This window comes from Orcinus orca, chromosome 6 (genome assembly GCF_937001465.1).
Source record: "Orcinus orca chromosome 6, mOrcOrc1.1, whole genome shotgun sequence".
Lineage (NCBI taxonomy): Eukaryota > Metazoa > Chordata > Mammalia > Artiodactyla > Delphinidae > Orcinus > Orcinus orca.
In genome coordinates this window covers 15,816,035-15,841,106 of record NC_064564.1, presented here as the reverse complement: position 1 = coordinate 15,841,106, position 25,072 = coordinate 15,816,035, and the positions used below count along the sequence as shown (strand labels likewise).

Below are 25,072 nucleotides of genomic sequence, written 5' to 3'. Positions count from 1 at the left end.
GACAGATAGGTAGATAGATAGAAGATAGATTAAAAAAATAAACGGAGATGAAGAGGTACATGTGCGTTCTCTGTAGTACTGTTGCAACCTTTCTGCAAGGTTGAAAGTGGTCCAAGATAAAATTACAGAGCTCCATAGAGATGTAGACACAGATACAGGTATAGAGATGTAGATGGATATATAGATAAATATATATATAGATGATCTACATATAGAATGGATATATATATAGGATATATATATAGAATGATACTCCCCCATAAAAAACAACTAATAAAAGGGGTAACCTAGGGCAGCTGGGCATGGGAGAAAGAATAGATGCAGTCAGGCAAGAGGATAAGACTTTTCAATGTAGATCTTTTAACATAATTTTTATTTCAAACCATGCAATAGTATTAACTACTCGAGAAATAAACCACATTTAAGAAGTATAAAACGCAGCTCTGACCATGTCCCTCCACTGCCTGAACCTTATCATGGCACTTGGTTGCGTCTGCCTGTCTGTCTGTCTGTCTGTCTCAAGTCTTCCTTGTTATTCTCCTCTCCAGTCACACCCCTCAGTCCTGCCTCCCCAGACCCTCCCTCAGGTTCTATTATGACCACAGACATTGAGGGGCACCAAGTACTCAACGTTGGGCCAAGCCCTTGACTCATGGATTATCTGATTGCAAGGTCCTCTGCCCCTATGGCCTTGTTTCTATGGCAGACCCTCTGCCCAGAATACTCCTCCACAACCTGGTATGTTTGAAGCGATCCTTTGAATCCCAGATCAAATGCCACCTTCTTGTGGAAACTTCCCTGCCCCAGGCTACTAAATTGCCCCCTCCTCTGGGCTCTCAGGGCGCTTTTTCATCTAGTCACTTGTCAACTTCAGGAGTGTCTTTGGGAAAAGTCATCTACTTCCCAAATCCTTAGGCAGTGCCTGAAAAGGTCAGGTGTCCCAGGCGAACATTTATCTAATTCATCTGGACAGAGAAAAATGTTCCCTAAAACATTAGACCAGCAGTAAAGACCTTTCCCGGGGAAAGAATGGATTTCAAATGAATTTGGGAGTCCTGTGACTCATAACAGAGACCTAGAGACCAGAAGTTTGAGGAACTCCCATTCCAGCTCTACTGATATCAAAACCTAAGTTGGATCAATGGTAAAACTCTAGACCCCCAGGGGAGTGGGGAAGTATTTCTTGGGAAAAGTATAGAGAACAGTGGAATGATTCATTTACACCACAACAGATGCAATACCAGATATGTAAGCTTCAGCTTTTCACCAGCTGAAGACAGAAGGACTGGGGGTGCCGGCTGGGGGCTCCACGTCTCTCCACTTTCCTTTAGGACTAATCAGAATTTCAAAACACCTAGATGACTGTATAAAAGCAAAAATCTTGGGCTTCCCTGGTGGCTCAGTGGTTGGGAGTCCGCCTGCCAATGCAGGGGACATGGGTTCGTGCCCCGGTCCGGGAGGATCCCACATGCCGCGGAGTGGCTGGGCCCATGAGCCATGGCTGCCGAGCCTGCGCGTCCGGAGCCTGTTGCCCCGCAATGGGAGAGGCCACAGCAGTGAGAGGCCCGCGTACCACAAAAAAAAAAAAAAAGAAAAGAAATCTTACGCCCTTATCTTCTCTCCCCTTCTTTGAAGTAAGGTGTCCGTACTCTTATAACTAACTTCAGAAACACAGAAAAAAATTCCTATGTTCTTCTTTGGAAAGCGAAAGTATAATCACTTTCCCTCACTCTAAATCAGCTAAGCTCAGACATCCAACAGTGTCAGGACATTAATAGAAGATCGTTATGTTTGGAATGTCATACCTTAGAAAGTATTTTAATGCGAAGAAAAGCTACTTCACCTGCAAGAAGAAATGCAGGTTGTTCCATTCTGGGAGATTTTCAGGACGTGGAGTTTTTGAAGACAGAGACAGCAGCAAGCTTGATCCTATCCACACAGGGAGAGACGGGAGGGGTAATGATGATACTTCTCAGAATGGAGATGAGGCCTAGGCTGGGTGATGCTGAGCAAACCACTTTACTTCTGAAGGTCTCGGTTTTCTCATCTGTTTAATGTGCATAATAGCGAAGGGGCCTTAAGGATTAAACAACACTATATCTGGCACTATATATAGGAGGTGCTTAGTAAATGTCTGTTGTTTATTCCCCTGTTTCTGTCTTCAAAAACTCCATGTCCTAAAAATCTCTCAGAATGGAACAATGTGCTTTTCTTCTTGCAGGTGGAGTAGCTTCTCTTTGCAATTGGAGAAGCAAATGTAGTCAATTACAAACTGTCTCCATTCCCAGCTGCCTTTAAATAGCCAACCCTCCTCGCTTATTTAGGATTTCTGCCATCAAAACGTCTTGGGAAATAAGAGATAAAAGACACAGTCCTTACTCTCTGGGAACGAGTAATTGCTTACAATTTACTTTGAGAAGTGGAAACATACAGGTCATTGCAAAGAACCAGGGAATAGAGAGGAAAAGCAGGTGACTCAGCCTAAAGATGGCTTCCTGGAGATATTTGAGCTAAGTCTTCAAGGATAAGCAGGAGTCGGCCAGGTCAAAGGAAGGGAGGGGCCGGGGCTCTTCCCCAGGAGAGAGCAGCAGCTGGGGAGGTTATGGAGGTGACAGGAGACACTTGGTGCTCAAAGGCTGAGCTTCAGCTGGGTAAGGAAGGACACCTAACCCTCTCTGTCAATTGAGAATCAAGAAGGGCCAGACGGTCCTGATGCTGGAGGCCCAGGCTCCAGCCTTGCCCAAGGCAGCAGAAGAGTCCAGCGAGGCTGAAGGATGAGAAGCAACAGGAGCTGCGTGGAGCCAGAGCCGTGCACACGCTCTCCGGGCCCAGGTTTCCACTTTGTCCTTCATGGGAGCTTTAGGCTCAGGTCTTCCCAGATCCTCTTTTGGGGTGTGTATGGAGGGAATAGGCACCCTAGGCAGGACCCTGTTCTCTCCCCACCATCCTGAAACTGCACAGTCCCCTAGACTGGGACTCAAACTCACAATCTCCCAGCTGAAATTGCACACCTGGTCTCAGGACTTAATGAAGCTCAGGTTCTTTATGTCTTGTCGCAGAAGGAATTCACTGAGACGTAAAGTGATAAGAAGTAGATTTATCGAGAGAGAGATATAGGCCCCATAGACAGAGTGTAGGTCATCTTAGAAGGTGAGAGAGGCCCTGAAATATGGGGTGGTTAGTTTTTTTTTTTGCGGTACGCAGGCCTCTCACTGTTGTGGCCTCTCCTGTTGCAGAGCACAGGCTCCAGACGTGCAGGCTCAGCGGCCATGGCTCATCGGCCCAGCCGCTCCACAGCATGTGGGATCCTCCCAGACCGGGGCCCGAACCCGTGTCCCCTGCATAGGCAGGCAGACTCTCAACCACTGCGCCACCAGGGAAGCCCAGGGTGGTTAGTTTTTATGGGCTGGGTAATTTCATAGGCTAATGAGTGGGAGGATTATTCCAACTACCTTAAAGAAGGGATAGGAATTTCCAGGAATTGGGCCACCGCCCACTTTTTGGCCTTTTATGGTAGGCCTTGGAATTGTCACAGCGCCCTTGGGTGTGTCACTTAGCATATGCTAATGTATAGCGTATAATGAGGCTCAAGGTCTACTGGAAGTCAAATTTCCCGCCACCTTGCGCCTATTCGGTTCTCAACAGTTTATTCATATGTCATTCTTTTAAAGGTTGTGCCCTGCCCACTCCCCTCCTGTCTCAATCCCAGCCCTAGTCAGGTACTGCCCCTTCTTGGATCTCTCCAGCAAGGCCAAAGGTCATCACCCCAACCCCCAAACCTCTGGGAAGAGGAGGGATTTCTCCCCCAAAACAGGCCCATTTTCAACCTCTCCAATCAGGTCGTTGCAGGTCCTTCCTAAGCCCTGGTTGGGAATCTTGTCTTGTTCTCCAAGTTTGGGGCCTGGTGGGCCTGGGAGGCAGGTCAGTCATGTATGGATGTGTGTGGCAGGGGGGGGTGAGGGTAGGCCATTCTTTTTTTTTTTTTTTTTTTTGCGGTACACGGGCCTCTCACTGCTGCGGCCTCTCCCCTTGCGGCGCACAGGCTCCGGACGCGCAGGCCCAGCGGCCATGGCCCACGGGACCAGCCGCTCCGCGGCATGTGGGATCCTCCCGGACCAGGGCACGAACCCGCGTCCCCTGCATCGGCAGGCGGACTCCCAACCACTGCGCCACCAGGGAAGCCCTAGGCCATTCTTTTGTGCCTACGACTGGGTAGCTCCCAGTTTGGGGCAGCCTGAAGCTGATACCATTTACCAGGAGGCCCTCTTTAGGAAAAGGTGCATAACATTACAAATGCAAAATTAGACACAGACCTTGGAAGGGGGTCTGTGCAAGTGAGGTGACCCTACACATTAAGCATCATTGGTTTCATCGCAAGCCCTCTAAGACACTCACCACATCCTCCACCCACTTTGGGAGTGGGGGTGGGCTGCAGAAAGAGTACAGGCCTAGGACCCTGATTCAGTCCAGCCTCTGCCCTGGATAATCAAATCAGGGCATATCTCTGTTCTGGCTGACCTCTAAGGTACTTCCCAGCTTCATGAACAAGGCCACTTAAAAACCATCCAAGTCCCTGTTACCTTTTTTGGAAGCTCCAGCCCATCTTACATTAAATGCAATAAATTTTTTTTTGGCCATGCCACGTGGCTTATGGGATCTTAGTTCCCCAACCAAGGATTGAACTCATGCCCCCTGCAGTGGAAACGCAGAGCCCTAACCACTGGACATCCAGGAAATTTCCTAAATGCAGTAAAATGTATTTAATTAAACATAAACCCATTAAATACATATTTGGATTTGCTGTAAAATTTGGAAGCTGTTTTTAAACTTCACTTTGGGAAGTGTCATTCATTCAGCAAATATGCATTGCATGCCCACTCTGAGTCAGGCCCTGTTCTAGATCTTGGGGTACAGAGTTAACAAAAACCCCTGCCCTTATGGAGCCTATGTGGGCTGGGGCCCAAGAAACAGATACAAAAAATAGTGTGGCAGATGGTGATGAGTGCTGTGGAGAAAAATAAAGCAAGAGATTAAAAAAAAAAAAGCAAAAAATAAATTAAAAAATAAAGCACAAATGGGGATAGGGCTGGCTTATTGCTCATAAAGGCCCTGGAGTTTGGTGGTCAGTTCTGACCTTTGGCAATGACTGATGAAAGATCAGTCACTAATTGGGATTAGTGGTGGCCTCTGATGAGACAAAAATCAGTGAGACTGGGTGTCTTGCCAGGAATACTCAGGACTCTGGAGCTCAAACTTAATTCAGGGATGATTCAGCGGTTCTTTGGCTTTGATTAACTCAAATAGTTTACAAATGAGTCCAATTTCTCAATAATCAATGCGCATTGCTAACTTAGAAGTTTGAGATGAAATGTTTCTATGCTAAATCTAAGCATAAGGATGGCAGACGACTATTACATTTGTAGACAGTAGTTGAACATGTATTTGTGTGCTGGTTTCTATTTGAATTTGGTAGCCCATCCATGCTTTTAAAGGTCTTAGACATTTCGTCTGCCCTGGGAAAGCTGGCAGGAACTGTGCTGAATGGGTGACCTGCCCTGGTAATGACCTCCTCCCATTGAGGCAGGTGCTCTTTGGTCGTGAAATTGAATAAAGACACAGGCAGGCCCTGGGTGCAGGGCGCCCATTGTTTTTGTTCACATCTACCCTGGGCTTCACATCTCTAAAAGGGAGATCGTATTCATGAACTACCATTGGGTAGTTTGAGGTTTCAGCAAGGTCACTCCTGGCCCTCACAGAGGGCTGCCAACTCTTTTTTAAAGATTTTTTTTTTTTTTATGTGGACCATTTTTAAAGTCTTTATTGAATTTATTATAATATTGTTTCTGTCTTATGTTTTGGTTTTCCGGCCATGAGGGATCTTAGCTCCCCGACCAGGGATCGAACACACACACCCTGTATTGGAAGGCGAAGTGTTAACCACTGGACCACCAGGGAAGTCTCAGGCCTCCCAACTCTTGGTGTCTTCAGCTCTATTATCCACAAAGCTCTCTTCGAAAAACCATCCATCAGCTCCCCTGCTACATCCTGCAACTCACCAACCGGCCTCCGCCCCCCTCCTGAAAGGCTGACTCCTGGAACTGCTGTCACGAAGCCCCGACCTTCCAGCTTTGTCACAGCGAATTTTCGTTCACTCTCAAACCCTTTCCCTCCTTCACCCTCCTCCTTAGCCAAAGTGGCTCTCCCCTGTCCCATGGGGTCATCTCCCACTGCCATCACACTCTATGGCCATGCAGGGAACTCTGCCTCGTTCTTTGCTGAGACCTCCAGGCCCCGAACGCATCACCATCCCCTGCTCCTCCTTTGAAGTTCATCTGTTTCTGGCACTTTCCTCTTCAACTCCAGTGGCTCTGGCACCTAATGTGGGCCTGGCGCCCTGACCTGGTCCGTGGTGCTCGCCTGCCTGGGGATGCCCCCCCCCCCGAGCCTGCTCCCACCCTGACATCACCCCTGGGTCCGTCTTCAGCAGCACGCAGCACCCCTTCCCCAGGCCACGTCATCACCCTACTCTGTGTCCATCCTCCTGGCCTCACGCTCGGTGGCTTCCCTTTCCTACCATAACCATAACCCACTCAGCTCTCCGCAGACCCCCAGTCACATCACCTGTCCCGTCTCCCCCACCCACTCCACTTTCATGCCGTCTGATTTCCTTCCCCTGAGGGCTGGAGCCCCTCAGCCCTTTAGATGTTGCCCTTGCCAATGGCCTCAACTCTTCTCAGTTTACCCCTCCGCCCCAGACTGTCCTGTCTTCTCTCTCCTCTCCTGTTCCTTGGCTGGGAGTTGGCTGGTGGAGAAAGTTATCATTCCATGCTAAATGGACCGACTACGAAATCATTCTAACTCTGCCACTTCTTCGGCAATCTGATCCCTTTTCCCGTAATAGCACGCTTTTCATTACTCCAGGGACTATCTCAACCTTGGCCTTCCGCTCTCAAATTCTTAATACCGCGCCTATTGCCAATTTCTTAAAATTACTTCACCTACCACTCTCTGGAAGCCAATCTTTAAGAGCTTTGTCCTCTTCGCATCTCTGCAGTAAAATGCCTTCCTTGTTTTAGGGGATTAGTTGCCTCTGATTCTCTCCAAGTCCTAACTTCTTGGTCCAGATCAAGGACACTCCAGGTATTGAAAACTTGCGAAGGGGGAGTCTCTCAATGCTGTTTGAGAACTTGGAGAAATCATGGAAAGCAACAGGTCAGAAAACATAGTTCTGATTTCTCAAAGGTCGAAGGCGATTTCCCACAACTATAGGCTTGGTGGACTTGCCCTCAATCTCCGACAAAATCATGGAAACCAAAAGCCTGCTTTATGCTCTTTAAAGAACAGTAGAGCAATTACTTGGAGCCAATACACGTTCTCTAAGCCTCATTTTGACAAGTCTGCTGGACTGGTAGATCAGGAAAATGCCATTAATATAGTTTATCTGGATTTCAAGCAAGGTTTTGTGCGGGGGGTTTTAATACTAAAATATAGTTGATTTACAATGTTGTGTTAGTTTCAGGTGTACAGCAAAGTGACTCAGCTATACATATATATATATATATATTCTTTTTTAGATTCTTTTCCAGAATATAGTTCCCTGTGCTATATAGTAGGTCCTTGTTGTTTATCTATTTTATATATAGTAGCAAGGTGTTTTTTGATAATCATGTGAGCAAGTAGGAAAATACCGTCTGAATTAAAGTAAAACTAGGAGAACTAGTTACTGGGTGACTGTGCCCAAAGAGTGCTAAATAATCCATTAATCTCAGTCAGAAGGGATGTTTCTAGAAGTTTGCTGAAGGTACTACCCTGAGATTTACCCATTCAACATTGCCCAAAATTTTTTGGATGATGATATAGAAGGAATACTTACAAATATGTAGATAATATTTATAAAGGGTTAGAGGAGATAATTAAAGCCAGAATTAACTCAGCGCTAACAAGATAACAGGGAAAATTAATTAAACACATAATATTGAGTGAAAGAGGCAAGTCATAGAAAAAAACTCACAATAAGATTCCCTTTAGGGGCTTCCCTGGTGGTGCAGTGGTTGAGAGTCCGCCTACCGGTGCAGGGACACAATCAAGTAACTTTCTAATAGTCAAATGGCTTTAAAAATTCATGAGCTTCCCGTCTCTGGATGCATTCACGCCGAGAATGGAGGAGCTCTGTTATGGGTGGTTGGAAAGGACACAGAAGAGCACGATTGGTTTAAATAATCTTTCAGGTCCCTTCCAACCTCCACGGGCTACGGTTCTATGAAATTCCATGATTCAGCGCAACTTGTGCATTATGCCTGGGAAGGAAAGCGAGAGGCTGATTCTGAAACAAGAGAGATTTGTTTTCAAATATAAGCCTTATGTTTTGACTTTTTTTTTTTTTTTTTGGCTGCACCACGTCGCATGCGGCATCTCAAACAGGGATCGAACCCGCGTCCCCTGCTGTGGAAGTGTGGAGTCTTAACTATTGGACCACTAGGGAATTCCCCCAGCTTCTTTTTAGATCGATACATGGCATTGGTTTAGAAGGTTCGGGCACCTTCTACCCCGCATTTCTGAGAATTCAATGGCCAAGAGCTTTGGGACCCCACCCCCACCAACAGAAGCATCTCTTTTCCTGATGTGCTTCAAGATTCTTGGCGCTGGAGGGGTCCCTGAGGTCCTGTGTCAACCTCCCATCCAACTGCAGGAATGCAATATGGGCTCAGAGGGACACCTGGAACTACAACCGAACGGAAGCTGACTCATGCTGTTCTCTCCTGCCACCTTCTGGCCCTTCCCTTCATCTCCTGCTTCTTCAGAATGCTGGAGGTGTCTACTCAGGATAAAACATTTCCAGGAGGCCTCTGCCACCCAGAATTCCTAGAGGGGAGGGACCCTTCCTATAAGGGGAAAAGCTTGGAGGACTTCCAGTGGTTCTTACTAAATCTAGGAAAAGCATAAATTCACAGATGACGATGACTGGAAGAGACCTTAGAACTCTTCTGACCCAGAGCCCTCAAACTGATAGCCCATGGGCGATGGACAGCCCATGGACAGGTCTGATTGGATCTAGCAGTGCTGAATAATTTTGAGCTACCATATACACATTTGGAAATTTGACTTAAAAGCCAGATTTGTAATGTAATTTGCTATCAGATATTCGTGAAGTCTCAAAACTGAGAGCAGTAAGTAGTTGAGTATATCCACATTCTACCTGCAAGACACACCAACAGCCAGATTACAACAGTGCTTATCCCAACGGACCCCTCCCATTGGCTCTTGTAAAGGAGGACCAAGTGGTAACCCTCCTTAAACCTACCTTTCTAGCCTCTGCCCCACCCCTAGAGGAGCCAGCTGCTGGGGGGCAAGGGGAGACCAGGGAGAGCTGGAAGAGGCAGAGTGAAGAATCAGACCTGAACCAGAAGGTGGGTTGAAGTTTGGAATCCTATTTGTGGTTAAAGTTTGGATTTAAATGATACTGGAATTTTTTAAAATTTATTTTGTATTGAAATATAGTTGAATTACAATGTTGTGTTAATTACTGCTGTTCAGCAAAGTGACTCAGTTATACATACATATTTTCTTTTTCCTATTCTTTTCCATTATGGTTTATCACAGGATATTGAACATAGTTCCCTGTGCTATATACAGTATGACCTTGTTGTTTATCCATTCTATATAAGACTGGAATTTTTAATACATAAAAGGAAACTGTAATTTAAAAATGTAACTGTTCCTATCCTGGGAAGCAGTCAGAAAGTCATGGAATCTGACCTATTCATCCAACATGTCATCCAAGGGTAGGGAAAGCAGACCATTGTGGAAGGTGAAATTAAAACGCTCTTCTTTTTCCCCTGTCCTGTCAAGTTCAGCTCCTTCAAAGAATGTTATTCATTGGCTTGTCTTATGGAACTTGATTTCCCTGGAGCAATTCGCAGCTGGAGCTCAGCGGCAGCTGCCCCCTTTAGAAGAGCTACCCACACGTGGTGCGCACACGCTTGCCCACCTCGCCTCACGGGCCCTCATTCCCATCACCAGCCTGCCCCCCGTAGCACTGGGATTTATAATCCTTCCTCGAGTCCTATTCCTTTCTCCAGTGGGCAACAGGAGGCCCAGAGGGGTCAAGTGACTTGTCGTTAAGTCACATAGTAAAGGAGCTGGGTTACATCCTAAAATGCACACTCCTAAAGGTAAAAAATCTAGGGTGCAAATGGTGTACGGCTCCCGTTCCTTCATGCTATGGGCATATCCTCACCCACGCTAGATCTTCTCTCCCGTCCTTTCTGCCATAGTAAGAAGAGGCGCTGGGCTGCAGGGTAGCTAAGGTAGCAAGCTGGGGGCGGGAGACAGAACCGAAGGGGGGCTGGGGTGCTGACATCCCGAGTTGCCTGAGGCCAGTCCTGTTCCCACCCCCTCTCCACCCCCAAGCACAAACTGAGATGAAAGTAAGCAGTTTTCTTTTCCTTTGTTCGTTCTCCACTGCACTCAAGATTTTAACTGGAAGTCGGGAGTTTCCTGAGAGAGAACCCGTCCTGTACCTCCGTGTCCAGACAGAGGTGGTTTTGTGGATGGGGACACCAAGACACCACTTGTCCTCTCGTTCCTCTCCACTTCTGAACTCCTGACCTTCCCCTAAGCCCCAGCGAGGGGTGACTCTGGGAAGGGGCTGGGCATTTTCTCTTGGATTAAATGCCCCATGAGGCAGAAGCATAGAGCAGTCCCCCTATACTCCCCCTTCGCTGAGCCGCTGGTACATCCGGGCTGAGAAGCAGGCCGAATCCCCGAGCTCAGCTGAGTCCAGATCTAGACATTCTGCCTTCAATAAAAAACTGGTACTACTGGTAGCCTCCAAGAAGGGGAACTGGGAACATTTATCACTCTACCCATATTTTCTTTTAAGTAGACTTTATTTTTTAGAGCAGTTTTAGGTTCACTGCAAAATTGAGTGGAAGGTACAGAGTTCCCACGTACCCTCTGCCCCCCTCACATGCACACAGCCTCCCCACCATCAACATCCCTCACGAACGGTATGTCCATTACGGCTGATGAACCTACATGACGCGTCATTATCACCCAGAGTCCACAGTTCGCAGCTGGGTTCACTAGGTGTTGGACATTCTATGAGTTTGGACAAACGTATAAGGACGTGTATCCACCATCAGAGTATCATCCAGAGTAGTTTCACGGCCCTAAAATACCTGTGCCCTTTTCTACCTTTTAAATTCTGAATTTCTAGTCACATAAACGGAAATATTTTAAACATTCTTCCCAACTCAGAATCCCCAGAGATCCAGCGGAGTTCAGTGGTGCTTGGAGGGAGGAGTCGACATGCTGAAGTGAGGGAAGGGTTGTGTGTTTCCTTTATCCTCTTTAATCCCTGATATACGAGCAGTTGTCTGGACAGATGTGAGGGAGAAAGAGTCCTGGTAATCAGTGTATTGTCCTGTTCACAAAGGTCTTAACGACAATAAAGCCCTAATCGATCACTGGACTTAAACATGGCAGCGGAACGCTTTCCTGCCAGGAGCAGGACCTCGAAGGGCCTCGCCGAGGGGCGGGAGGCGGGCAGGAACACGGGTTGCCCTCTCCCTTCTTATTGAAAAAGGAAACATTTTCCAACCGTAGGCACTAGTACAGCTTTTCCTGTGACTAAATTTAAGCCTTGACTATTTCAGACCTTCCATCCTTTTCCTAAGACTCTTCTTAGAGCAATTCTAGTTTGGAAATAAGTTATGTAAGCCTCACTGGGTGCAGAGTACGTTAACCAAAGAACAAAAATTTCAGAGTTTTGAAGGGATTAATAGAACGAAGCGAGGGGCTCCACAACTGAAGATAATTCTGGCAAGGCTGAGACGGATAAAAGGCCATTGCTCGAACTGTATTTTTCTCTTGACATTTCTCGGTCTGCAATTTTAACCTGTTGACCCTGAATCTGACTAAGAGCTAAAACGGTTCAAGTTCCACAGAACAGCCCTCAACACCTGGAAAATCCCATTCTCATAAGCACATCCCAGAAATCATAAGCAAATGTTGACCTTCTCTCTACAAGGCAAAGTGCTGAGGCAGAAACCAAAATGCCAGCAAGAACGCAGGCAGCCAAGCCTTCACCTAGGCAGGATGTGAAACGTCAGGCCACTCATCTTATATTTTTAATGCAGTGGTTACAGGATGGGGTTGATGTGGGATTGAAAAACAATACTGACTTTGGAGAATTCCTTTTTTTTTTTTAGCCTTAAACACTGACACCCACTCACCAGGGTTGGGTACTAGCAAAAGCTACATGGGATTCTAGGGTGAGCGTTCACTTCCCCTGGCCTCTGTTCCTTGGCTGTCAACAAAAGCAGAAAACGCCTAGTCAGAGCCCACTGGTGCGTGCCAACACAGAGAACTGTTTCTTATTTCATCTGGCACAGTACAGAACTGCAGTCATAACCACTAAGGTGGAGAGCTTGGAGTTCCTCCAGTAATTGACACCATGAAATTGGCAAGACAAAACAAAGCAATCAGTTGTGAGAAAATGGAGGTATGTATATTCTAATGGTAAGCCATGGTTAACACGTGGCGTTAGATAGCTATTTGTATTTTCAGTGGACTCCTGAGTCCACCAAGAATATACACGGATCTCTACATTTTTCTATATGAAAAGTCTGGTTTCAACCTACATTCCCCAGATAGGTTGATTTACTCAAAACCTTAAACCCCAGGATTCTAGTAGCTAAGGCAGTTAAAACCAAAAGGGCGCAGGTATTGCCTTGACTAGTGACAAACAGAACCCAGCATCCTCTAATAAACATTTAAGAAGTCAAACACGCTTTTTATAGCTGGGAGCAAAGCCTGACTGTTTCTGTGGCTCCTTCTATCCTGATACCTCCTGCCAACATACTGGGTAACATTAGGCACTGTCACAGAAGGGGTGACTCTATAAACAGAACGCTGGCCCAGAGATACGACATTCATCAGTGATAGCATTCCAGCAAGTCTACATGTTTTGCACCTCATTCCAGGGTCAGGGTCTCAGGCAGACCCCTAGGAACTCTAGGGGGGTGGGGAATGAGTCATAGACTTCAAATTCTAGGGCTCAAAGATCACGGCCCTCAGGCTCTGAGTTCTTCAGTTCTCTTCCTGGAATTCTTGGGCCATCTTCCCTTTACTGTAATTTGCTCTCTTCTTCCTGCTAAAGGGCAAAACTGACTGCTCAAAGGGCATCATCTCAGGTAGCCGAGAACCTCCTTCTTCCTATATGCCTAAAATAATTACACATCCCATCAGTGAGACTGCATCATGGAGGAGAAAAGTAAAAGTGAATCTCCCACACACACTTGGTTCTTCTCAAACTATCAGCTTGTATTCTAGTTTACATATCATTCATCCAGAACATGATGAATACGTGGGGGGCATCATGCATTTCGTTTGTGAAATGATATAACGCACACGAGTCTCTTGCCTGTGCTGGGCCCACGTGCACTTGGCAGAGAAGAGCTCTCACGAAGCCCAACTTGAACGTGCGCCTGCTGAAGCACCAGCCGTGCTGTCCTCATTTCCCAGCTGTCACACACTTGCTGTAGTTAGATGGGTCAAGATGGACATTTAGCTTGGAATTTAAGTTTCTAATTTTACACTTTTGAGTACAGCTGGATATTTTCACAGTCTACTTTAAAATCCAAAGGTTGCCCACTCAGCTTTACTATGATCATTCTGAGTATGGGATTTATTATTCACAATGCTGTACTTCAAATCAGAGAAAAGCGGCTTCAATACCACAGCTCGGGAAAAACTGGAAAGTGTTCCATTTCTCCATCCTGCTCAGTTTTTCCCATAACCTGTTCCAGCTTGGAAGACGAGAGTTTCCCGTCTCTGACAGACGCAAATGTGGGAAGAGGAGCTTTGCTCCTAAACAAGAGGGTAGAGCTGAACTCTCCTTCTCTAATCTTGCTGTATGTGTGGCTCTTACCTTCCTTCCCAAGTGGGGGAAACCATTGGCACTGAAGAGTTAAAAGGTTCACCAAAATCTGGGCTTCAGAAAGTGTTAAAAACAGTACAACAGGGCTTCCCCGGTGGCGCAGTGGTTGAGAGTCCGCCTGCTGATGCAGCGGACACGGGTTCGTGCCCCGGTCCGGGAAGATCCCACATGCCGTGGAGCAGCTGGGCCCGTGAGCCATGGCCGCTGAGCCTGCGCGTCCGGAGCCTGTGCTCCGCAACGGGAGAGACCACAACAGTGAGAGGTCCGCGTACCGCAAAAAAAAACAACCCAAAAAACAAAAAACCCAGCACAACAAAGAGATACTGAAGGGGTTCAACTACAGCTTAGTGCCTACTTTGCTAAGGTCAAAACCTCCTATATTTTGGTAAACATCCTAGTCTGTTCCACCACAAGCTCTGTGACAAACTTCCCCTTGCCCAAAGATCATGACCCTAGGTCAACAAAGGTGGATAAGAAATAAATTCTCAAGCTACAGGAATACAACAGAGTTTGTGAAGTAAATTAAACGATAATGTGAACCTCACCTGCACGCAGATCAGAGTGGGGAAACTGAAGGCAGAGCTGGAAAGAGAAATCCTCTTTATGCATGATTTGATCAAGGACACAGCTCATAAAATTGCCAACAATTTGGAATTTTCCTACAGGAAGCTGAGGAAACATGCCAATAGCAAGAAATGAGATGACTTCAGTGCCAACAGTTTGACCGGTTGGCACTGAACCAATGTCCTCAAAAGGACGATGCTTCCTCTGGGACCACGGGAGCTGGGGAAAGAAACCTACCCACCGCACAGGCAGAGGTAGGAGGAGACCACCACAGAGCAGCTAGAAAGGTTTGAGCGCCAGGGATTCAGAAGAGAGACCTTGACATTAGAAACCAGTGTCAGCTGAGAGTTAGGACATATGTACGACGTGGACCCCAGGATCTCTCACACTAGAGTAAAAACAGATGTATTCTTCAAAACCTCTCCCTGTATATGTTATAATGTGCGGTAGAGAGGAGTCCTTCTTAAGCAGCAGAGAGAGCTGAGGTGACAACGGCGATGTTAGAAGCAAAGTCTCCCCATTCTAGACATTTGCAGCAGTTTGCCTACAGTAACCAGGCAGGAGGGCCACCTAATTAAAGAAGCACAGTTACTAATTTACACTCAATCCAGAGTGTGTCTGAGAAAGGTCATCCACTCTGACCCAGTGGGCATCTGGGGGAGAGACACATTTATCAGTGAGGCAGGAAGATTACCCCGTAGAACCTACCAGTTTAAGCCTATATAATAGATGAGGTTTTCACAGCCCGATCACCCTCAAAACTAGTTTGGGGAAGGAAATAACAAGCTAAGAATTTATATATCAGTATCCTCCCAAATAAAAAAACAAGTCTTTATTATTACATTTCCAACTCATAGAACTCCAGGCTGAATATGACTGGACATATATACACACACAATCACAAATTTCTGGAGTCATCTCCCACACCCCTTCTCACAATTTGGCCGAGTTATGTCTCAGGAAATCTTCCAGTTCAACCCCATACACCAACTTGGGATAAACAGAAACCCTGAAGTCTTGTGGTTTTACCCGCCACTCCAAAGTGCTGTTACAGGTGGAATATCTGCTGGAGGAGGTATTTTTGCTGGGTTAGAATACAGCTGCAGACTCTGCGTGTGGTTAAAATGTGCATCTGCATGTCTTCTGACCTGCAGGCTTTGTGCCTTCCCCTTTCATTGTCTTGTCCTATCTCTTGCCACACGGGTTGCCTTGCAGGCTGTAATAAAAATATATCTTCTATTCAGAATCATCCTGGAGGGCAGGTGGTGCAGATGGGTAGGACGGCTACATATTAAGTTACTGAGTCTACAATTGAGAAATCTGCACTCTGGGGTTCTAACTCAAAATAAATATTATTTCAAGGTAAATAAACTACTTGGCTGGCTAGTGAAATGCTTAATTCTTTCTAAAACCATAACTGCCAAGTAGACTTGTGCTTTATGCTACATCCCAAGACAAAAATCAGGTAACCTACATCTTCAAAATGATCCACAGAGCATCCCTTCCTATTTCTCCCCTCACTGCTGAGAAATGCCTCTGGAGCCTGAAGTTTAATATACGCAGCTGGGGTTACTTGGTGCTCAGGTAAAAATCGCCAAAAGGCCCAACCTTGATTAACACCAACTATTTATTTAAGCCTGATGGTACCTCGATGGAGGCTCTCAATGGGAAAAGGAAGGACGTAGCACGTGGAAGCTTGGACGAGCTGAGGGCAGCTCTGCTAACAGACTCAGCTGGCACAATGGGACATGACCATTGAAGCCAGCAACCTTCTGAAAACATCACTATCACCTTCAAAACCCATGCTTTTTTTTTTTTTTTCTAATCAGGAAATCGGGGGTGAAGGGAACATTCCAAGAACAAGGGCAGCCAACCTTCATGAGGTACCAGGACATGCTCTGGCAAAAATATTTTCACCTTCCTAAAGTTATATGCTGTCTTCAAGTCCAACTATATTGTATACGTGTGTGTGTGTGTGTGTGTGTGTGTGTGTGTGTGTGTGTGTGTGTGTATTTGCTCCTTTTCTGAAAGCAGAAAAGGGAACAATTTTTTTTAACTCCGAAGTTGGTAATATTTGTAGAATATTATTTTGGTTGGTTGTTGTTTATGACTCAGAACACAGATGAAATCAAAACTTCTGCAACTGTCCCTAAATTCACATCTTTAAAAGGTCCTTTTCTCCATTCACATGAATTCATCTGAATCATTGCCGTCCTGTAGGAAACAAAACAGTGAAACCATAAAAGCCTTCGAAATAAATAACTTGATTAAAAAAATTTACAATTAGTATTAGGTAACAAGCCTCCTTATGCCGAACTGCAGAATTCAGAGTAAAAAGTAAAATAATTATATTCACTCATTTCTTCTCTATCTTTAATTGCTAGTTGTTTAGAAGAGCTAGATTAGCAGCTATATTCTCTAAGGTGTCATTACATGGCCTGGATTGCCCAGCAATAAGAGACCAATGATTCCCAAATTATGAAGTAAGGCCCAATGACTTAGTATAGGATGTAGCAAGAGTGACCGAAAGGAAATGTAACTCTTCCTTCAACAAATATACCATAAAATGAAACCAAACAAATACTGCCTCAATGTTTTAATGCCAACAAAGCTGCAAATATGTAAAAATATTTTTGACCTAAATTCCATTACTTTGAGCCTCAGGGTCATCACGTATCTGTTATTTCACAAGATGGCTTCTTTTCTTTTTTTTTGCGGTACGCAGGCCTCTCACTGTTGTGGCCTCTCCCGTGGCGGAGCACAGGCTCCGGACGCGCAGGCTCAGCGGCTATGGCTCACGGGCCCAGCCGCTCCGCGGCACGTGGGATCTTCCCGGACCGGGGCACGAACCCGTGTCCCCTGCATCGACAGGCGGACTCTCAACCACTGCGCTACCAGGGAAGCTCCTTTTTTTTTTTTTTTTTAACTGAAAAAGTCAGCAGGAAACTACAGGCTAGGTATCAAGTTAGCTGGCTTCCCAAGCTTTTGATGAAAAACATCTTACATGATGGTGGTATATAGTGTAAACAAGTCCTGAAGATCAAGTACAAAAGTAGAGCCCCAAACTCCTTTCTGGGCTACTGCACACGCTAAGAAAACTGCTCTGGATGCCAACATTCACTAATAATGTGACTTCCGGGACATTTGCTTGAAAATGTCATAACTTGAACACAACACTGTTTTGACTTCTCTCTCTTTCCCGCTGCTTTATACCTGACTTGTTAGAGAGGGAGAGGACTTACGCTTATAGGTATGCTATATGCTTTTCTCCTTAATAACTCGTATTAAAGATGGGCAGGGAAATAGGAGGAACAGGTGGAAAACAGTGATTTCTGTGAAGTCTGGTTTGATCTCTAGTTTCATTCAGCAGGCTTCTCTGTGCTTCTCTTCAATTAGCACAACGAACTGAGGCCACAGTAAAAATGCCTTGGATAATTGTACAAAAAGAAAACTAATGTTTGTAGTCTATCCACGCACCAGAACTCTGACTGCCCGAAAGTTCTAAACTGAAATAACAGCATTAGGGATGTTGAAAGAGTCAGCCTGCAACTTTGAAGGTCAGCTTTAGATGCCAAACACTGAGGATGTTTGTGTCCCCAAAACTCACTAAGATAATGTGGCTTGGGGCCAATCCAAGTAAATTACTCCCTATAAAGGCTGTGGGTTAGATCTGCAGAGTTGCCATGTGTCTGGGGATCTGTGTTTGGGATTAAAGTAACGTTTAAATATATAGCTGCGATCCAAGACTTGATTTGGACAATTTTTGTATTTTAGATTCCCTTTAAGAGTCAATATGTTTTTCAGCGTAGCAAAATAGGTTTCTTGTCATCCACTTAAAAAGTGATATGCAAATAAAATGTCAAAAGTAACTGCTGATGGTTCCTGATGCCTAATTTAGAAAGATTAGAAAGAAATTATAGATTGAAGAGAATTATTCTACATAGGAGAGCAAAAACTCAAAATTAAAACCAACCTCAGAGTGGAAGACTAATATTTTTCCTGATGAACTTATATAAGCTAAATTAAAAATTAAGTCATATCTTATGTAAACAGCAGCCTTTGATTGAAAATCAACAGATCATGCTGCCAAAGTGGATCAAAAAAAGGTCTGCGTCCCCTTAACAGAAGACAGTTACAAAGAGAATGAAAGCCCATCCTTTTGAAGTCTGGGGAAAAGCTGTGTGAGTCCTACCACTGTGAGAGAGAGAGAGAATGGAAACACCCAATGCAAAACTTCTCAGAAATTTGAACCCGATTCCAACCTGGGCCTCAGGAACAGAGGTAGCAGCAACGGGGGAGAGAGGAAAGGCAGAAGGGTTAATAATCCTTTGGTCTACAAATCTGACTTCCTAATTCTGGAACTTTTAACATCCGTAGCTATATTATGGTGGTGTTTGTATACATATGTATATTTGCGCGCACGCACACGCGCATGTGTGTGTGTGTTTATTTCTTAATTCCAAAACAACATTCAAACTTTGAAAATCCATGATGAAAATGCCTAAGGTCATAACATAATATACGTGCCAGATTTCTGCTGAAAAGTTGTCTCTAAATAACAGGAAACTTCAATAGCAACAACAATCACAACAAAGACATTAGATTTGGGTTATGCTAAAGACTTCTGCTCAACTGTTAAACTGTTTTCTAAGAATAGTTTCCAGAAGGGATTATTAAATACGTCTCATCTTCTGATACTGATACTCTGTGTGTAAATAACAACTAAGGACTACAAGGATAAGAAATAGTAATGACCGTTTATATTGTCTAAGTCAAAGAAGAACTTTCACACACATGACCTTGTTTAAATTTCAGAACAGCCTCAGGAAGTAATATGTCTCCTTTTATTGTTGATGAATACTCCTTCTGAGAGGTTAAATAACTTTATTAGTCTTATCCAATTAGTAAATGACAGTTTAAGTGTCTAAACTTCAAATTCAAGGTTCTATTTAATTACACAATGCTACTCCGGAATTTTTCAGGAATAAATTATGAAGACACATCTCTGACTCATAAAGGAGACTCATAAATTTAGATTTTCAAAGAGACAGGAATAAACATATTGTTCTTATCCATTTTTAGAAGGATATATAGCTATGAACAAGGTGTAAAATCCTATTAACAATTATAATTCATGCACTGAATATGGGGTTTGGCTAGGTAACCCTTAAGGGACCTTAAATTCTGTTATTTCCAAGCATCTAGAGCAGTTCTGTTTAACAGTATCTTTTGCTGTGACGGAAATGTTCTATTTCTACACTGTCCAATATCATAGCCACTAGCCACACATCGCTAGTGTGACTGAGAAACTGAATTTTTAAATTAAATCAAATTAAATGTAATTTAAATAGCCACATGCAATGAGTGCCCAGTGCACTGGACAACACAGATCTAAAGCATCATACATTATACTGTAAACATTCAACATAGCAAATATATCCACCTAATTTCAATTTTCCGCAAAGACTGTTTAATAATAGCTAAATTGTACTATCTCTAGACACTTCAAAATAAATTTTGGGAAAGACACGTGGATCACCATTCCCCTTTATCGTAGGTCCTGAGGAACATGAAGACAACCAATACTGCTGTTTAGACTACAAATAAGATCTTTTGTTTCATTTAACTGAAGGTGATAATTTTGTCCTCGCTCAACTACAATATAGAATCTATGGTCACATTAACATAGAACAGTAATAGATAAAGGCACTTTTGCATGCCTGCAACTAGAAAAGAGGGGAATGGGGAATGGGAAAGTCCTATAAATACTAACAGACCTGCACTTCACAACAGACAAGGTGTAACAATCTCTTTCCACGAGGTGACCTACTTAAAAACAAACACAAGGCAAAGTCCACAGGGAAGGGGGGGGCGGTCAATGTCTAATAGAATCCACCTGAGTGTATGACTGTTGCCAAACCACGTCAAGCCATCTGCAACATGTGAACCAACACTGGCCAGAAACTCGGTCATTAAAAACTTAGTGAATTATTTCAAGGCACAACATTAGAGCAAAGAACTTGAACATACCTGATTTGAAGACATATTCTCAACTTTCATTAGTGATGAATAGCTCCTAGAAGAAAAAACACATTTAAAGTAAGGTTATTTGGCTGCCAAGTATCTCATGAACCTCTACCAGGTATCTAGCAATGCTGAGGGCCTTTCAAAGAAAATATAATCCCTGCTGAGCTCAAGGAGATTGCAACATATAAAGGATAAATATCTATGACAATAAATAACATGTGCACTACACTTTATAGTTTACAAACACGCTTGCTCACTCATATCATGTCACTTCCACAATAACGGTGAGGTGGTGGCATTATTCAGTGAGGAACTTCATCTATAGCCAAGAGCAGACATGATTCAGACCTGAAGTACACTGTCCAGACTATAGATCTACAGGAATTCAAAAGAAGAAACACATTAGTGTGGAAAGGGCTGTCAGGGTACTCTTCTCAGGTGACGTGTAACCCAAACTGAGCCTGACAAGTAGGGAGGATGACTGAGGAGGGCAGATGCAGAGATCAGCATGAGCAAAGGCAAAGAGATGGTACTTACAATGACATTTCAAACCAACTCAAGTGGAGTCTGAAAGCCAAGTAGCGGGAAATCAGGCCGGATGTGTGGGGCTAAATTACCTCGTCCTAACTATGTGAGTCAAAGCAGTGCGATCAGCAGGAAGCCACAGTACACGATTGAGTAGACAGATGAGATTCGACAAGTATTTATTAAATATCCATGATGTATAAGTCCCTGCGCTAAGCCTGGGGAGAAAATGGAATGGGAAGAAACGACAAAATGATGAATAAGACAAAGCTTAACCCCAAAAAGCTTATCAGGAAAGGAAATAAGACCTATTCAGTAGTGGCTATATAAAAAGTTCTAGTAAAAATACATAAAGAGACAAAGGAAAGTAAGACCACATAATACCAGTGTTTTAAAAAGTGTAATCCGGGGACTTCCCTGGTGGTGCAGTGGTTAAGACTCCGTGCTCCCTTGGGACTTCCCTGGTGGCGCAGTGGTTGAGGGTCTGTCTGGCGATGTGGGGGATGCGGGTTCGTGCCCCGGTCCGGGAGGATCCCGCATGCCGCAGAGTGGCTGGGCCCGTAAGCCATGGCCGCTGAGCCTGTGCTCCGCAACGGGAGAGGCCACAGCGGTGAGAGGCCCACGTGCCGGAAAAAAAAAAAAAAAAGACTCCGTGCTCCCAAGGAAGGGGGCCTGGGTTCGACCCCTAGTTAAGGAACTAGATCCCACATGCATGCTGCAGCTAAGAGTTTGCATGCCACAACTAAGGAGCCGGCAAGCTACCACTGAGCCTGCAAGCCACAACTAAGGAGCCGGAGAGCCACAACCAAGGAGCCTGTGAGCCGCAACTAAGGAGCCCATGTGCCACAACTAAGGAGCCCACCTGCCACAACTAAGTAGTCTGCCTGCCACAACTAAGACCCAGTGCAACCAAATAAATATATTTTAAAAAAATAAATTTAAAAACATAATCTGTAGCAGAGACAAGAGAGGGAGAAGGGCAATTAAGGCAAGGAGACCAGTTAATGACAACGGTACTTACCATTTACCAAGGACCCTTTACTTGCTAGGACCTGTATTATGTGCTTCATAAATTACTGCTCATCCCCACAACCACCTCCTAAGGCAAGGGATAGCAGCAGGCCCACTGTACACACAGGAGTTACGGAAGCTGTCCAAGGTGTCACAGCGAACAAGTGCAGAGGGAGGTTTTGAACCCAGATCTGACTCCCAAGCTTATAGTCAGGCCATCGTGCTCCAGTCCACCGCAATATCCCACCTTGAGGGCACGAACGCAAGGGGTTAACGGCTGTGCCGGTAAGAAGGGATAAATCTGAGAGGAATCAAAGATGACACCAAGGTTTCTAGCATGAGTGATCTGAAGGCAATAATGTTACAACTGAGAGAAATGGGAAAATGTTGCAAAGAAGATGTACTTGGTTTAGGACAATGTCACACTTGAAGTGATGGTGGGACAACCAAGTAAATATGAACTGTAGAAACTGGAAACTGAGGACCAGAGGGAAGGAGACTTGTCACGGACAGAGACAATGAGCTGGGAGGCACCCAGAGAGAGATAGTAATGATGCTTGTAAGAGTCAGTGGTATCAATAAGATATAAATGGACAGATAAGATCAATAAGTTGCATGAGCAGAAAGAGAAAGCCATGTTGATAAAAAAGTAGTTATGAGCAGAGAACCTCACTTCCAACTTTATTTTAAAATCACCTGTGAAGATTAAAATACCTTCAAGCGCCCAGCTGTGGGCATCTACGAGCCAGGTTCAGGAACCACAGGGTCCGAATTCCCACTCATATGAAAGCAACACACAAATTACCCTTCTTTAGGCCACACACCTCCTCTGCGCTCCAACCCATTAATCCAACTGCCTGTCTGACTTTTCGGGGATGCCTCAAAGACACTTTCAGAGTCCTATGTCCATACCCAACTCATGGTCTTCCCTCCAACCAAAAACAGTTTGGTTCCTTTCCAGCATTTCCTAGCTCAAAGAACAGCATCACTGTCCATTCCATTTCACAAGCCAGAATCCCCGCAGTCATTCTTTTCCCTGCCCCTCCTCTGAATCCAATCTATTTTCAAATCCTCGTCCAGTTTTGAAAACTATTTCTCATTGGTCCAGTTCTCTCTGCCTCCACATCACCACCACAGCCCAAGCGACTAACTCTGTCATGTGGACAGCTACTGGCCTAGCCACACCCCTACCTGGCACCCTTTCCAATCAGGTCAGTCACATGACCTTTCCAAAACACAAACCTCATCACACTACCCCTGACTTAACACTCTCCAATGACCTCACAAAACCCTCAGCCTGAAGACAAACATGACCAACAAGGCCCTGCTGGACTAGCCCTTGATGCCTGGGCTCCCTCACCCCTGCTGCTCCAGACGTTTGGGTCGGCTTTTAGTCCTGTGATGTGGTCTTTGCACACACAGTTCCTTCTGCTTCCGGTACTCTTTCCACTGCCCCTGCCCTTTTAACTAGCAAAATAGTTTGGATCTTAGCTCAAGCATCACTGTATCAAGGGAAGCTAATTTCAGTTACTTATTCACCTGTAATGTACTGACGAGTCACTCACTGCATGTGCAAAGCACAGGGTCGCATTCAAGGAGATACAGGAATGCAGAAGTGCTGCTTTGAGGGAGCTTATCATTAAAACAAAGACCTGTGGCACAACACAGCATTACTTATGGAAGGCAGCAGCAGTAGTGTGTGAGAGAGAAACAACAGGAGGTACAGTGAAAGCAGCCACTTCTACACCTGACCATACCATCCTTTCAATCACTGGTCTCACCATTACCTCCTTGACACATCGCCAATAAACCCTTCCGACAAGTTTTCTCCTTCCTAATATCCCAGGAAACCTACAGTCGTTCCTTAGCACTTACAGCATGAAATTCTGGACTAAACAAAACCTTCTAAGTCACTCTCCAATGTACCTAATTTTTCATTCTTTTATTTGCCTTTGAATCACCTTGACTCAGGTCTTGCCAACCTGGGCATTCTTTGCCTCACAGGCAGCAAGCTACAGTAGAAGTGTGGACTTCAGAATTACAGACTTGAGTTTGAATTCCTGCTTTGCCACTGATGAGCTATAACCTTTCACACATTAACCTCCTTGCTAAAGTAATCTCTGCCCCCAAATCAAGTTCATGCCAATTCTCAGACTGACGACAGGCTTACCTGTGACTTGCCATCTTACCTGGGTCTTGTACTTTCCTGACTTCAATCACCTGAACCTCAGGTTCCAATTCTGATCTCTGAGACTCCCAAATTTAAATATCCCCATCTCAGGTAAACTCAGGCCCCACCCTTGGTCTTTTCTGATCTGTTGTTGACTTGCTTGTTTCTTCCGGTTTCAATGTTCAGATGGTGAGCTTCATTTTGATGTTAATAGATGTTTGTTACAGTATGACAAAAGCCAAGCAAGTGAATACAAGATTATACCCTGAGAAAAGCATAATTTGAAAAGAGACATGTACCACAATGTTCACTGCAGCACTATTTACAATAGCCAGGACATGGAAGCAACCTAAGTGTCCATCAACAGATGAATGGATAAAGGAGATGTGGCACATATATACAATGGAATATTACTCAGCCATAAAAAGAAACGAAACTGAGTTATTTGTAGTGAGGTGGACGGGCCCAGAGTCGGTCATATAGAGTGAATTAAGTCAGAAAAAGAAAAACAAATACCGTATGCTAGCACATATATACGGAATATTAAAAAAAATTGGTACTGATGAACCTAGTGGCAGGGCAGGAAAAAAGATGCAGACGTAGAGAAGGGACTTGAGGATATGGGGGCAGGGGGCAGGGGGGAAGGGGAAGCTGGGACAAAGTGAGAGAGTGGCATGGACATATATACACTACCAAATGTAAGGTAGATAGCTAGTGGGAAGCAGATGTATAGCACAGGGAGATCAGCTTGGTGCTTTGCAACGACTTAAGAGGGGTGGGATAGGGAGGGTGGGAGTGAGGCGCAAGAGGGAGGGGATATAGGGATATATGTA

At 44.8% G+C, this 25,072-nt stretch overlaps 1 protein-coding gene across 9 annotated transcripts in view; it reads right to left on the bottom strand.

Moving 5' to 3' along the window:
• The window catches only part of CCDC25 (coiled-coil domain containing 25), a 70,910-nt gene that overhangs the window by 5,753 nt on the left and 40,085 nt on the right, over positions 1-25,072 (bottom strand). For 3 of the 9 annotated variants that reach the window (XM_033429819.2, XM_049711750.1, XM_033429821.2), the window contains 2 exons: positions 20,537-20,582; positions 4,191-7,186 (listed from right to left, as the gene is read on the bottom strand). In XM_033429819.2, coding sequence (XP_033285710.1) covers positions 7,073-7,186; positions 20,537-20,582 — 160 coding nt within the window. In that variant the 3' untranslated portion in view covers positions 4,191-7,072. Of the gene's footprint in view, positions 1-4,190; positions 7,187-7,278; positions 11,379-15,316; positions 15,723-16,665; positions 16,721-20,536; positions 20,583-25,072 lie in introns of those variants that run through there. The other 6 variants (XM_049711747.1, XM_049711748.1, XM_004270698.4 and 3 more) reach the window with 6 other exon arrangements.